Here is a 16,789-nt window from a genome sequence, read left to right as displayed (position 1 = left end):
GCTTATACAAATTAAAGGCATTGTCTTGGCACCAGAACAACAGCTATCCACTAGTTTTATTTTAGATGTTGCTCCAAAGCACAGACACAGAAAAACTCAATGAGGAAGTTAAAAATCATCACAATCAAACATTACTTGTTTTTAACCTTGTTTGAGTTTAAGAAATGTCTGAATAGAATTTTCTTAAAGCCTTTTAAATGAAAGTTAAATGGAAAATTTCAGCCTGAATGGTTATTCTTTGGCAAATTTATATGTAACTGAAAACAAGAACCGAAGTACATCCAAGTCAATGTCAATATAATAACTGAAATTCTGTAAGTGGCATAGGTGGTTAAACTTTAAGAGAAATACAGGTTCTAAAGTAAGCATTTATTAATGGTTATGTTTTTTAAATACTTCAATATTAAAAGTAAACTACTCAAAAATTGTGAAGATTCAGAAGATTTTTAACTCACACACTCTAGCATTGCCTTCTGTAACAGGTAGTCAATCAATGGAGCAAAGACCTAGCTAAAGCACTTAAATGATAACCTCTCTTCCTGCAGTCAAATTCTAGCTATAGAGGACACTTGATAGTACTTCCTCAATTTGCCTCAGCTGTCTCATCACTTTTAACCTCTGACTATATTTATGACAAAGCCCTCATAACCTTGATAAGACAGAAATATGTTCTTTGTATCCAAAGCTGTACCCTGACAGACAGTGCACTGCTTTTCTCCCTTCTGTAAGAAAATCAATCAATCTGGGAAGTATGCAAATATCTGTTCAGTTGACAGAAATCCAAAGTATCTACCTCTGACACTGCTGACCCCTTACAATGTGAACTCCATTTTCCTTTTATCTCAGTGATTATACTTGGTGGTACTGTCTTTTAGAGGAATGTGTTACATTGTCACTTCTCTGTCACTAGTATCCAAATTTACTAAAATTGTTAAGTTCTTCCCAACAATTCCTTGTTCTAGCCTTGATTCATGTAAAAAAAAAAAGACAAATGCAGGAATGGCATTGATCTGCTGGAGCAAGTCCAGAGGAGGGCTAAAGAAATGATAAGAGGGATGAAGAACCTCACCCTTGAGGGAAAGATATTTTCTTTCAAGAGATTACATCTTTGCTGGTAGGGTGGTAACCCACTGGCACAGGGAGCCTAGAGAAGTTGAGGGTGCCACTCCCCTTGGAATTGTTCCAAGGCCTGGCTAAATGAGGCCCTGAGCAACCTGGTCTAGTGAAAAGTGTTGCTGCTGATGGCAGGGGGTTGGAATGAGATGATCCTTAAGGAACCTTCCAAATGAAATAATTCTAAGATTCCATATCACTCAAGTGAAGAGAATCATGGAAGAAAACTGACTATGTCCAAGGCTATACCACTGAGTATAGCACACAGTAGAAAGGCAGCAGACTACTACTTCCATTTCACTTGCTGCCTCTTACTAATGAAACTAGTTTATATACCACATGCTGGAAAATAAGCATTGGCTTACAGACAGGAACACACAGTTCAATTGAGGATGCATAATGCATTATTCTGTCAGCAACATAAGGGTTTTTATTTAAATTTGGCTTCTTCAAAGGAACATGGCACAATGGTCTCCCGAACAAATACAGGGACATTGTCTCTCCTGACTCTGATTTGCTCAAATTTCAAATCCAACCTTTTTATCAGTGAGAAAAGTATCTCTTCTACCAACAGCAGATGGTACTATGCAATGAAATTAGTTTATTTTTAGTAAGAAAATTGCTGTCTCTGTGCACTAAATAGATTACACTTATTTTCTCATTTACAATTAGAAAAATTTGAAATTATGTAATGACATAATGCAACACACCAGCAAGCATTTATTCATAGAATCTGATCAAGGTACTAGATATACTAGGAAACATAATTGGGTACAACTGAAAAGCAATTTACTAGCAAAATACCATTAGAAAACTGCAGAATATGAAAATTAAGAGACATTTGTGTGATAGTTGTTGCATATTTACAACCATGCATTGCAACCTCAGGGATTCCAAACAAGCAGTCTGAAACTCAGTTACAATTATTTGATTCCTGAGGGAAAACATGCTATTTGGATACTCAAAAACTAGATAAAAATAATAAAAATGCATTCATGTTATGCATAACAATATCCTCAAACAATTTGTTACCAGGATTTTAGGAGCAGATCCCTGTTGGAAGAAATGGCTAAGTGGAGGATTCAAATCAATAGGCAGGTAAGATATCCTCCCATCAGCTATCTGCGAATCCTACTATACGGGGCTTATCAAAGAAAGAAAGTGCAAGCAAGACATAAGTCTTGCTTTTTTTCTGTTTGGTTGAACATACCTTTGTGTGTGAGTTGAAGCAACCTCCTGGGTGTTCTAACTCACACCCAGCCTGTATTAGTGCTCTGCTCAACTCATGATGTCTCCCAGGAATAGAATTTGGCTACTGGGCAAAACTGACCTCCATAGACTCTCCCATGGTATAAACTGCTGTGCACATGGTATAAACTTTCCAGTACAAAGTGGAACGAAACTATACATTATTAGAGACATATTATAGTCAGGAAGTGCTCAGGACTAAGTGCACTAATTTTTAAGCAGCTTGCTGTACAAATAATCTAGCTAACCTTGCAAAACCCTTTGCCAACTTGCCTTTTAAAAAAATTCTCACATAAACACTGTTATTAGCAGAAGTACTAATAGGGAATCTAATGAAGAATTTATGAAAATGCAAACTCTGTTTGAAACAAAATAGTTCCAGTAAGCAGTTAACTAAGACACAATATCATGTGTCCTTTATATCCCATTTTATAAGTATTGTAGAAAATATTTCAATGGCTTCAAAACTTCCTAACATTTACTTAGGGTCACCTAAATTGTGAGGCATCACAGGTGAAAAATACAACCTGAAATTTCAAATCACATAAATAAGAAATCCAGAAACTGCATAAAATAAACAGATTCCATACATGCAAACCTGAGACATAAAAATTCAATAGATCACAATATGATCTCCCTATAATACTGAAGGCTGTATTTCATAACCTATAATGTCACAAGACCAAAGATTTCTCCAAACTAGTGAAAAAACCAGCATGGGAAGCCATAACATGAGAACTATTTTTCTCCCTAGTTTCTTTCTGCTTTTTAACTTTTTTTTTTCTTTTTTTTTCTTTTTTTTTTTTTTGGTGTTTTATTTAGTGTCTGTGGTTAGTAGCAGGGGCAGATTTTAAGTACACATGAGAAAAAAAGTTAGTGAATGAAATACAAATATATAAAAACCACATTTATGGTATTATTAATATAATCCCTTTGGATCTACTCAAATATACAGTCTAAGATCTAGAAAAGAACCTTCCATTAAATGAAATGGAACAGAATCTAAAAGGAGTCAAAGTCACACATTTTCACTCTGAAACCCTTTTTAGTACCATGCAATGGAGTACTACAAATATGAGAGTTACTAGGATATTACATCACTGGCACATTTTGTCTCCATCACCACATACAAAGTTTAACACAGTCTTGTCTTCTGTCTATTACAGCTACTCTTAGTTTTGGAAAAAAATGCTAGTCCATATGTGTGAATATGGTTTTCCCACTGATAAGAGTCACAGAAGGTCACAAAGAAAAAAGGGTAAGCTTCTCAGTGTGTTTTAAGATGTAACAATCAGAAATAGCTTTGTTGCAGGTCTTGTAAAATATAAATTTTCTGAGACTTTCAACTACAACAAAACAGAAATAATCAATTACCAATTTCAGTTCATTAAGTGAGAATATTGAGAAAAACAACAGCAAGTTGAAATGTGCACACACAGAGTTTTATTTTCATTGGCAGATTGTTTGAAATGAACTTAAGTATTTTAAAACTGGGGTTAAGAGGAGACTTAAAAGTTAAAAACCTCCCACAATAACACTATATTAACTTTTCAAAATACCTTTGTCTCTGATAACTGCATTAAGAAAACACTATTATAATGATTGTAAGTACCACCACACTACTTAAGATTATGTCAGGTCCTCAATGACAAACTCTTATACTTGTAACTTAATGGCAAAATGCATTATGTTCCAAATATTGGGTCAAGCTGTCTTCAAAGAAAGCAACATGAAAGATGGAAACATAATTCTAGTGTAATGAAGTACATGCAATTTGAATCTACTATTGTGTGCAAATTTCTTAATTCCTTCAAAGAAAACGGCTGACCCCAGAGGAAACTAGTTTTCTTCAGAATTTAATAGAATCAAACTCCTAGAACTTAAAAACACTGAGTAGGATTTGGGGTGAAGCATTCCATTTTAGACCTGCAGGTATTATCCAACAGAGTACAAAGTAATGTAAAAGGTTCTAAAATACAGATTTACCTGAAGATCGCCCACATTTCTGCTATTCCATGAAGCACATTATAGACAGATATTAGGCATAAAGAACAAAATCATACAATTGAGAAAATGTTTTTAAGACAGGAAATGTTTTGAGCTAACAGTACAAAGACTATGAAACTACATTTTTAATGGTTTTTAGAGCTGGGGACCTGGATCCATGTTAAAAAATAGACTTGTGACAGCATGCAGAAATTGCGATTTTATTTGTCATACTACATAAACTTCTGTTCAGGTTGACGTAACACCTTCCTCTTTCAGTGTTCAGCTATTGCTAAGAGGAGGCTGGTGAATGGAGGAGGTGACCTACAGTACCCTGCAGAGTACAGCAGATGTAGGCAGCCTTCTGAGTGAACTGTAAGATGTTGAGGATGCTATACATCATTTAATGGAAACCACCTTTGCTCAACATTGTTTCATGTTACTTCAACACTGAGTACTCGGTCAGCATCTCAGTGTCAGCTTTCCTTCATGTGAAGTAAGCATGGAGACCTTTCCTGCCCTTAGGAGGTTACTGTGTACTGTGGCAAGACAGGTTCCGAAGTACAGTGTGAAGTCTGCGTAAAGGTGCTGGATGAACAAGAAATATCTTCCTGTATGCTTAATTTTTGTTTCCGAATATATCTCAGCTCTTACTTTGCTTCCAGTGCCAGGGCAATGATGCCTGCAGCCATAGGTGCAGAGGCTGAAGTTCCAGTATGGCTGTCTGTGCAACGCTGCCTCAAGTCTGTAGTAATCTGGAAGAAATTGAACGTGTGAAATTAGAATACAACTTCAGAAATCAGAACATTTTCCATTTACTTGAATGAGTCACATGTATGTGGAGGGTATTTTCTTCTTTAACTGCAAGGAAAGGAAGATACATTATGTTAGATGTTCTGAACTTGAAGTCACTCGTAAATTTAGACAGTATTCTCTATATGGCTCCATGGCATGATCAACAAAGACACTTTTAAACCAGAAAAACATGCAGAGGGGTTTGGAACTGCACAACTGCAATTCTGTTCTTCTATTTGGATTTGCAGAGGACTTTCCCTCCAAGAATCTTGAAGTGCTTTACAAACAGGAACAAACTAAATCTTACATACAGCATGCTTATGCATATTTTAGAGACTATATAGAGGTATGGAGGGTTTGATTAGGTTGCCTGAAATCACACTGGGAAGTATGTGACACAAGAGAATACAGTTTTGTCTCATGTTAAGTACTCTGTTTAATCTTTCATTTACTCCTTATGCAATAAATCACAAGAAATTAAGCAGTAATTCATTGGAAAATCCTGATGTGATCACAAATTTGGCCCAGCCATCACAACCCAATTAGATGTTTTCAGTTTTAAATTGTTATGTCTTATGTATAGATAATTACATGTTGCATATATTTTTAATGTAATCTAAGAGGAAGTATAAATTGTAATGTGCAATTCCAATTAGACATACAGCCTTCTACTTAAGTGTTATGATGATTCTATTCAAGAATGAATTTTAGATAGATGCTTTCTGTAAGAATGTAAAACACACACAAAAAAGTATTTATACTAAATCTTGCTTCTTTGAAGGCAAAGTCAGTCTAAAATGATTCTACTCTGTGCTTGTCTTCCTGAAGAAGTGGTTCTTTGCAGGAGCAATGCAGCAGAGGTAGGATGTCACTACTACCCAGCAGAAGTTCAAGCAAAACTTATGCAGACTGGAGAACAGTAGTTTGAAGACAGCAGTCTACAGCAGGGCAACCTCCATGAAGGTGAATGCCACCTGTAATGTCAAAACTTAATCTGAGAATTTCAGTCACTGCAAGATACAAAATATCTTCCTGAGGTGCAGAGAAGTTGCTTACATAACATTTTATCTAAGAATATGGAATTATTGTGTTCTGATTCACCAGTATTGTACTTCACTTCCAACACAGATTTGCACAAAGATGGGAAAATGAGAGGATGAGATGATCAAAAAAATCACAAAAAAGCAGATGACATGTAAAAATGCCTGTCTAGCTTTGAAACCTCAAGATACATGAAATGTGATCTAAAAAACCAGCTGCATCTCATCTGGGCAGAATATAAGCAAATGCGTGCAGGAGGGATAGTTGCACACTTAATGTCAGCTATATTCAGTATATTACATGATTTGTATAAGGCTGATGAAAATTCTCATGACATGTAAGCATATACAAGTTAACACAGAAGATTTCTAACAAAAATGGAACTAACAACACCAATAAAATGTTGAAAACAAGTAGGGAGCAACTGAAACAATATAGAAGCTTCTAAAAATTGAAAAAGAAAGCATTTATAATGCTGGATCCTTAAATAAATCGACTTACCAGGGGCTGAGTTTCTTGATTAATGAAGCCTAGAAAGAGCTTTTTGCCTCCTATTATTTAATATTCTTCATTGGTACACACCTTGTTAAATAATTTATTCTATCTGTCATTGGCTAGAAGTTGAAACCCCATAAATAAAATGTTCATGCAATTTCCTTGTCTCTTGCCCTCTTACCTATTGACTGTTTATTCACTTAGATTATGAAAATTGCCAATGTTGGGAAAATCTTTAAGCATGGAAGTTGTGTAAATGCTGTGACAATATTAAGAGATGAAAATGCAGCAGGAACAGCCCTAACACTGCATTGCCTATCTGCAAATTCCAATCGATTTTCCAGGTAGAATTAAGAAGCCCAAGTACTAGATGATGACATGCACCCAGAGGCAAATTAGATGCAGGTATCCCACTTGGAAAATACTGCTCATTGCTGTGGCAAGGACCAGAAGGAAGGCCAGGAAAAAGAGACATTGAAGAGGGATTAATACATGGTCATGCCTTTCATATCCTGGTCCTTTATGCCCAGCATAAAAGTGCTGTAGCAAACAACACTGAAGGCAACAAAGCATCCAGGAGCTCAGGCAGAAGAAAAAGTGCTGTCATAGCAGTTTTTCTCTACAGGACAGCCTCTGACAATACAGTGAAACTCATACTGAACTGTGCTATCCTTGTTTCTCATCCTCTGGAAGACCATCCTTCCAGACTAATTTTACTGTCCTGTCGCTACAGATACCAAGCACAACAAGCCATGATGTTTCTTTAATCGGCAACATTATCCCTCTTGTTCTAAGTGGATGCTGTGGTAGCAATTTGAATCCTTGGCTGGCTTTCAGCAGATACTTCAGCTGCAAATGTGTTGAGAAAGCTTTGTGTAAAAGCCATTTGTACTAATTCAGAGCAAAGTTACTGACAGGAGTTGAGATGTTTAGGTATAGATTACCTCCAATATATGAGGTGTGTTTTTCAGTACTATGAATTCACTGTCAGAGAACTGCTGCATTTACCCCAAGAAAAAAGAGTACATGATCACCAAGAAGTGAGTAAATTTTGAGAAGAAAAATTATGCCCAAATTCCCGAGTAACAAAAAAACATCATCAATCACAATAAAAGGATGTGGTGTTTGATAGCACCATGAAGCTGCCATTAGTGTACATTCGCAGTCATTCTGATTGTTAGGGTGGGGAGAAGAAGAAATTTTTAAATCTTTCATTGAGTATAACACAGCTGTTGATCTGTGAAAATGCTGATCCAACTTCCCAAGAAAAGTCTATGCAGTATTTCTAGGGCCAAGAGTTACAACAACTTCTAAGTAAGTTGAATCAGCTAGGTTTAACTGAAGTCAATGACAATGTTCCTGGTATTCGCCTTGTTTAAGCAACATGAAATTAGCCACAGACTCCTCGATGAAAGGCAAAGAGAAATTATAAAAATCATTGCAATGCATAGTAATACCTCCCATAGGCACTGGGGCAAAGTTTTCAGAAAAACTAGACATTTAGTAAAGGAAAAAAATCTAGAAACACTGTAACAGTTTCATAGAAGCAATTTGCTCTGAGCAACTTGATCTCTGAAGCAGATGCCAGTCATTATTAAGGCTGAATCATCAATCTTTCTATAGTTTTACCAACTTGGAAATTAATGAATAAAGTAAAAAATGGGATTTCTCTTAGCAGAGAACAAGCTCATGCACCATCTCTCAAGCTTCTGCATTTCTTTGTATTTCATATTTCATTACATGAGTTTTCTGAAGTGATTGAATAATTTTTTTACCTTCTGCTACAGGTCTTCAAGACACATTGACTTCTGTGAATCTCTGTCCCTAGAAGTGAAAATATTTTAACAAAAATCTATTCTACATTCTACAGAGCCTTTGCATCTCTATGGATTCAGAAGATAAGATGCCACATTTTGTTCTGTGATTATCTGGTGCATATCTTGATAACCTGAGTGAGTTTCTAAAGGAGAGCAGGCTTTTGTGTTTTAAGAACTGGCAGGAGACAGGATGGGCTTTCTTTTGTTTCTGTTTTAAGTTCTGCTTAGAGTAGAAGTTTATCAACAAGAAGAGAAAGAAAACCAGCAGAAGAATTGCTATTTATCAGAAGACAACAAAACAGGTGGAATATGAAGTAGATATGTTATTTGCAGGAGATAAGTAATTTAATAGGCTTATAAAGCATATCTATGAGGAGCTTTTCGACAGCAAAATCTCAGGGTGTTACAAAATCATTTGAAAAATAAATTCAAAGGAAATGCTCTGGAGTTGCGGGGCGGGAGCGCGGCAAAATGCATTTGTGCAATATGTTTGATAAGAACCATATAGATAATTGTATTATGTGGTGCTTAACCTGTCCTAGCCACATGGTCCAGCGGGGGGAAGCTATCTTTAAGTATTGTCCTAGAACATTCAAAGCAGCAAAAAAGAGAATAATAGGAAAAAATACCTTGACAATTGCATATTATTAGCCAATATTCTGCACTCACAGAGTATGAGAGATAACATCTATAAAGAAGTATAATTTTATAGTCTTTACCTACTGTCCATTTGTTCCTGTCCCACAGTGAGAGTTTCTATGCCTGTAACTATGCCAGCACTTCGTAGCAGCATTTGAAAACACCTAAAAGTAATTCTAGTCCTTTTCCATAAGAGTCTATGTAAAAGACATACATCTATTGGCTTCTTTGGAACATTCTCATCCTTTGAGTATTTTAATATATCCAAAGGGTGGAAACTTGGTTCATAAGATGCTAATTATCACTGCAATAAAACTCAGTACATTATAAAGTCAAGTGCACTTGGTGTACCTTTCCTGAACAACAAGGAACTATTCCAAGAATGTGTGTCTACCTGTAACTGTTAGCTTAAAGTATTTCAAGCTGTCATTGTAAAAGACAAGAAAACCCCTCCAAGACTAGAAAAACTTCTTAAATTATGTTACATCCTATATTTTTAACAAGCAGCTATAAAAAATGGGCAGTAATGAAAAGAGAAAAAAAAAAGTGGTTTTTGTAGTTATAAAAGTGTTTGTACTTCTATTGCTCCATATTGAAATCACATCATTTTTACAACAATTTTTAGTCTACAAACTGAGTTTCTAAACTTGGTTCCTGTTTGTTCATTTACCTTACAATACATTCTGCACTTGCTGGACAGAAAAATAGAGAAGAAAATAAAAAAGAAAGATATTCAGCTAAAGAATTTCAAGGAAAAACAGGAAGGAACTTTGGAACATGACATTATACAACTGTAACCCACTCACTATTTCTAAGTCTTGGGTAGGTATTCCTGTGCTACAACACTGTAGAATCTCATGATACTGAAACCTGTTCTGTGTTACATGACAAACAAAAGAAAAAAGAAAAAAAAAGTTAAGTTTGTTTGATGTTGGTTGTAAATCCTATGCCAGATCACTTTTTCCTGGTTTATTGCTGTGGTATTTTTGTTTGCTATTTTGAATGTAGGAGTCTCACTCCAATAAACAAAATCATCTTATGATCTGATCAAGTATTGTTACTCTTCAAATTTTGGCAGAGAATTGAACCCCGCATTGTTTGTCAAATGAATATAAATTTTTTTGCATAATAGAATTGGATAATTTAAATTTAATAATAATCTTTCTATTCACCCTGTATTGTTATTTTCCCTTTTAAACTTGCTGCAAGGTCTCAGTTTCTTATGAAAAGGTATGAAGACAAACTCTGACTCAAAAGGAGCATCAGTTTAAACAAAAGTGTGAGATAGGGTGCAGTGAAAAGGATGCATGGTACAACAGTTAAAACATATATAGTTTCTAGACTCTTCTAGCCCTTAACAGCAGTTTAAAAAGCTTAGTATTTGAAATATTCAGCTCTGTCTTGAGTTCAGTTTTTGTTTCAAACAAGACTTCCTTCCAAGGTAAATGATACTTGATAGGACTTTAGGAGGACTGAATTTTGGTAGTCAAGCTGGAGAAAAGAATAGCAATACAATCATTAATGCTCTTAAAACAGACTCTGACCAAGACAGTCATACAATAATATTCCTGTAATAGCAATATTGCTGTCTCCATGTGAGGGTATGCATGCTGAAAGGACTTCTCAACAATCAGTTTGAAAAGCTGGCATCACAATTTCAGGGAATTTCTCACTAGATTGTAGCATAACAAAATCACATACTTATCCCTTGTGTGAACAACTGGTTTACACACAACACAAACAGAAGCTATTTATCTCCACTACGCTGTATCACTTCATCATTGAAAGTATCTGGAGAGGGAACAACCTTGCATGGCTTTAAATACCAAGTACCACTAGTAAAACATGGAAGAGTTGTGAGTTTCAAAAGTCAATTGACAATATAGTACAGGGAAAAGAATCTTGGCAGGAATTTTTATAGTCTGATTTTCAAGCAATCTGGGAGCAGTGACTTTTGCAACTGTAACTGCAAAACTGCAAGGTTGCTTTGCACAAGAGCTGTCAAAGATAAATTACATTCTGATAAACAAATGGTCAACAGACCTGGGTTAATTCTTATGGCTCCTCACATACATGCTTTTGCCATTTACTGTGCAAAATGATGTAGGACTAAACTCTAAAGCTGGGATATGGAACTAAATTTCTAATCTGACTAGTAAAAACAATCCATCTGATTAGTAAAAACAATCAATGCTTATGTGATTCATGGAATTCCATAAAAAAATATTTTTACTTATCTCTGATATTCAATGCGAGATCTCCAAGGGAGACTTCAATTAAGAACATTTTTAGAGACATTTTTAATTCTTTTCAATAATGTTTATGTAAATTATCTTCCTTAATTTCCTAACTATGGGATAATTTCTGTGCATCCTATATATAATAACTATTATCTCCTTTGTAAGGTATACTTTTCAAAAATCTTAACCTGCCTGTACTAGGACACTGCAAAGTTCCAGAAGTGATGGGTACTATACTTCAGTAAACTAAAATACTATGCTCCATGAGAAAATTATGTTCCATGAGAAGTCTTGAACAATAAAGGCGAGATCACCAGGTGTTTCTGATCCTATTGCAAGACATAAAGGAATAAAACGTGAGAAATTAGCAATGTTCTCTTACTGAAATAGTAATTCTGTAAAAGCAGAAAATGTGTGTTAATTGAAAAGAGTGGTTGACAAGCATCAAGAAAACAGCATCTATTAAGAAATCAGAGGAATGCACAAAGCTTAAATTAGCAATGTAGGAAAGTACAAATAAGGACTGAGAAATACAGATATATTTTACTCAATATTTAAAAACATGAGCAAGGATATAAAGAAATAGCAATTAATTACATTTGGAGGATAAAAGATGCAGAGAGGCAATAAGGAAAGATTAAATGGTGAACCCTAAAAAATAATTGCATGTTTTATTTTCAAATACATCAGAAGCAAAAGAATCCCCAATCCTGTTTTAATTGTCCAGAGAAGATAGTTAATAGTAAACAGCAATTTCACTGAATGTTTCCTTTTGGATAAAAAAAAGTCTAAGTTAAATTTTCAGAGCATAGAGAGATGATAAATCATCTTCCTATTTAACTCTATTTTAAATAACAAGTTAGTACCAAAAAGATTGGAAGTGCCAAACACTCTTACAAGAGCTAGAAAGGGAACTACTCTGTTGTTTTAACAAATGATTGAACACTGCAGAAATTCCAGAAGATAGAAAATCTGCATAGTGTCATTATTTTAAGAAGGGTAAGCAGTATTGTCCTACTAAAGTCATCTATTTGCCAGCTTTTCATCTAGTGTAAACCTGCCAATACAGGATTTAAATTAATTACTAATAGATTAATTAGCTAGTAGTATACTCAATGGTGGATAATAGAAGATGTTGGAAAAGAAAGCTTGCCAAAGTACTGCAGTATTTTTTTCTGGCCATCACTTTGGCTGAAAGTAATATACCCAGGATTTTACAAGACACATCATGTAATACTGCATATTTTAAAAGATTATTTAAATTTAAGAGATTAAAAACTTATATAATGCATAATACATCGATTTAAAATGGGATAATTATAAAAATGTAAGCATGTATAAAAAATTACAAGCAGAGAAATTATATATACCCTTATAGCATATAGAAGAAATGATTGCTGTTTCTAATTAGGTCTTCTACAATTTGGTTCTTGGCCATAGTATGATGTCAAGCTTTTACCAAAGACATGGAAGAAAACACTAGCACCTTCTGATGAGTGTTGGGAGAAACTTGGAAAATGACAAAGTGATGAGGGCTGGTCTGAAGGTGAGTACTAAACTTGCCAGTTGTTAATGGTGGAATAAGGAGACCCTAGCTACCTACCTTTATGTATTTCCTTGAACCACCAACTTTGGAAAAGAGAAGCAGCAGCTCTGAAAGTGGGGCTGGGCATCACACAGTGATGGACACATTACATGACAGTGAAACCAACAAGTCTGATCAGGGTCAATATATAAACAGAAAAAAACTGACTTGGCACATACAGACACCCATTTTTCTATGCTTTTGTCCCTGAATACTGCTGCTACCTGACTGGTGTGTCTAGTTCGGATTCTAGAAGCTTGTAACATGAAAAAGGGTTTATAAGAAAACATGACTTAGAATAATACAAGAAGGGATTAACTGTCTGGCCTACATGGGCAGAGAGAGGACAGACAACTGGAGCGGTTTTCATACTAGCAATAAAATCTGTGACACCAAATGCTTAGAAATCAAAGCTAAAGGGACTCAGAGAGCAAACAAGAGAAATCTTTTAACAGCAATGAATAATTAAAAGCACTTACACTAAATTTAAGTGAATTTTTTTGTCACAGAAAACTTTGAAACTGATTGTATTTATAAAACTTGTTGTTAACTTGATAGCAACTGCTGGATTCAAAGGACTCAGAGAAGTCCCACAGATTTGTCTAAGTAAGAGGTCAGACTGGAGGAACACAATGACATCTGCTCAGTTTATTAGTCTCACTCAAACGTGAAGAAGTTAGTGAATGTCTTTTAATAGACTGTGAAGGGAATTTAATCACAGAAGTAAGGACGACTAGTAGATATAGTAATTTTAAAATTTATTATTTATCAGGGAAGAGAGAAAGAAGACTTCAGTGAAGAGAAGCGAGTAAATAACAGAAAAATCATTGGAATGAAGAATGATCTCAGAACAAGTCTAAAACAAAAATTAGACCATCTGAAAATAATGAAGAATCCAAGAAGGGATGGCAAGCATCCCAGAATCCTGAAAGACAAGGCAGACAGTATAAAAAATAAAACTTAGAGGCAAATATTTGTAACTCTTGACTGACACCAAGAGAAAAGAAAGACAAGTCCTTAAGAAAACATAAAGAAGAAAAAAACCTGTCCAAATCCTCCAATTTTCTGATCCAGAAGTAATAGATTTCTGTAAGTTAAACACTAGAATAAATAAGCAGGGAAGAGGACAATGTTAGCAAACCTCATCAACCTGAGTACAAAGGTTTAAAAGGTTAAAAGGAGTAGAATGTTGAATAATAGAAAGTATTGTGAATGCATTTAATTTGCAAAGGCACATAGATATACACATAATAATGATATCAACAGATTATCCAACAAAATTAAAACTATTTGTCATTTTCCAGCAAAGATGAGAACATTAAGGAAATGAGATGCTGGCTGCTTAGGAATGAGAAGAGGCGCAATACAGAAAAGATGAGCACTGAGCCTAATTTTCCTTACAATACATTTCCAGAATAGACAGCATTATGAGTAATAAGTGACAGTCACTGAATGTAATAGAGGAATAATGCTGTGTCAAAACAAATCTGAGAAAATAGGTATCTAGGTAAACTGCTAATATGTGAGTAAAATGTAAAAACTGTTGATAACTGGATTTAAACACAGGGAAGATATTAGTGTGAATTATTTCCCTTTCTCTCCATCCCCCTAAGTCACTGTGCAGCATACAATCACATATACATTAAAAAAAAAAAATAAAACCCATACTATTTTCCTGTCATAAGATTCTCCACTGCTGTATGTTGTAGCTAGGGTGGATGCACATTCTTCTAGATACCACGGCTTTTTTCCACTTTCAGCTGTGCTGCTTATGGAGATAGTGTAGATGCTATTGGTGTAGCCATCACAGGAGCAGTGGTCTCGACTTCTTCCACCATTTCCAGATGCCCAAACAAAGACTGAACCTAAGCCTCTTCGTCCCTGTTTGGAAACAGTACAAAATATTTGATTAATAATTATTTTCTCCCTCAACTGCTCAACCTCAACAAAAGCCAGGTCCTTTTCCCCCCAAAAAAAATCTCATGAGAAGAAGAAAATAAAAGAATAACTACCCTGGGAAGAATTTGAAATTGGAAAAGGATTTAGTAAATTTCAAATCATACATTAGAAAAAAATTGAGAAAATTAGCAATATGAATACAGCTTTAGAAGCAACTTCTAATACAGAGTTTGTTGGTCTCCATCTATATTATCCAGATGCACCAAGAAAGTAATGTTGAAAACTCAGATGAAGGAGTAAAATATCATACTGGGCTGGCTTTCTGGGTTGCAAGAACACATTGCTGGCTTGTATCAGACTCTCATTCACCAGCACCTGCAAATCCTGCTTGAGTCCTTCTTAGCAAGACTGCTTTTGATCTGCTCATCTCCCAGCTTGTATTGATACTGAGGGTTGCTCTGATGCAGGTGCATCACCTTATATGTGGTCCTATTAATTCTCATAAGACCTCCACTGTTTCTTGAGCTTGTCCAGGTACCTCTGCATGGCATTCCATCTTTCAAGAGTATCCACTGCACCCCTCAGTTTGGTGTCATCTGCAAATTTGTTGAGAATGCGCTAGATTCCTTCATCCATGTCATTAAGGAAGACAGTAAATAACACTGGATAACAATACCAACGGGGACTCCTGAGGGACACTTGTTACTGATGTCCATTGGACTCTGAGCCATTGACCACTGTCCTCTGGATGTGAGTGTCTAACCACTTTCTTAGCCAACAGTTCATTTACCAAATCCATCTCTCCACAACTGAGAGAGAAGGATGTTGTGGGGGATTGTCAAAGGCTTTACAGAATTCCAGATAAATGACATCTGTAGCCCTTCCGTTGTCCAGTGACAGAAGCCCACTAGGTTGGTCAGGCAGGAATTGTCCTTGGTGAGGCTTGTGCTTGCTATCCCAAATCTTGTCCCTGTCCTCCATGTGCCTTAGCAGAGCTTCTAGGAGGATTTGTTTCATGATCCTCCCAGGCAGAGAGGTGAGGCTGACCAGTTGGTGGTTCCAAACTTTCTCTACCCTTTATAAGGATGGGTACAATGTTTTTCCATCTACTTGGGCCTTCACCAGACAGCCATGACTTCTCAATTATCATGGAGATAATCTATGAGTTTAATAACACTATACTACCTCGAAAGACTTTTCAGCAAAGTAAGTTAAATAGGAAATTCTTCTGACTAGTGTCTACATGAAGTTATGTCTCTAAAATTCAAATTTTCCTTTAGAAACATTTCAAGTAGAGAGAAAAATCCCAAGGTGCCAAGTTTAATGTACTATGAAAACCACATTTGCCAGACAGGATCAGTTTGAAATTACAATTTTTTCACTTCCTTTACTTGATCTTAGCTAGTGCACCAACAAAAAGATAAAAATTAGCAACATTTTCAATGTAGTGGGTTTTGTTTGTTTGGATTTTTGGTTTGTTTTTTATTTTTTGTTTGTTTGTTTTTAAGACAACTTTTATGAAGTGCTACAGCTCTCTTTCTGTACCTTTTTTCTTCACAATCAGGTCTTGAAAGCAGTATAATGGCTAAACCCCACCAATGGTTTATACACCAATGGCGCATACACCAATACAACCAAGACAGAAGAAATGAGAATTCAGGCTAATCAAGCCATAGCTTCCACTTAAAAAAGAAAAAAAAAATTGAAGAAAAAATTGTTTTGTAAAAGAACATCTCAAGAAGATGCATAAAGAAAAATGTCCTACTAATTACAGCCTGTAATTTTTCTGCTATTATCATCAGATGGTTCAGCAGTATAACATTAATGTCACATGCAATAAAAACCTTTTCACTGCACTGTATGACTGTATTGTCTGTTTGCACAGAGAATGTTTATCCTCAGTGCAATCTGATTTCTGTGTAATCTATTTC

General features: G+C 35.5%; 1 protein-coding gene across 9 annotated transcripts in view; it reads right to left on the bottom strand.

The window, feature by feature from the left end:
- Positions 1-16,789, bottom strand: part of PCSK5 (proprotein convertase subtilisin/kexin type 5) — a 229,498-nt gene that overhangs the window by 101,615 nt on the left and 111,094 nt on the right. For 8 of the 9 annotated variants that reach the window (XM_085566213.1, XM_021541528.4, XM_021541527.4 and 5 more), the window contains 2 exons: positions 14,628-14,840; positions 5,002-5,102 (listed from right to left, as the gene is read on the bottom strand). In XM_085566213.1, coding sequence (XP_085422339.1) covers positions 5,002-5,102; positions 14,628-14,840 — 314 coding nt within the window. The remainder of the gene's footprint in view (positions 1-5,001; positions 5,103-14,627; positions 14,841-16,789) is intronic. The other variant, XM_085566214.1, reaches the window with a different exon arrangement.

This window comes from Lonchura striata, chromosome Z (assembly GCF_050655825.1).
Source record: "Lonchura striata isolate lonStrDom1 chromosome Z, ASM5065582v1, whole genome shotgun sequence".
Classification (NCBI taxonomy): Eukaryota; Metazoa; Chordata; class Aves; order Passeriformes; family Estrildidae; genus Lonchura; species Lonchura striata.
This window is presented reverse-complemented; position numbering and strand designations above follow the sequence as displayed.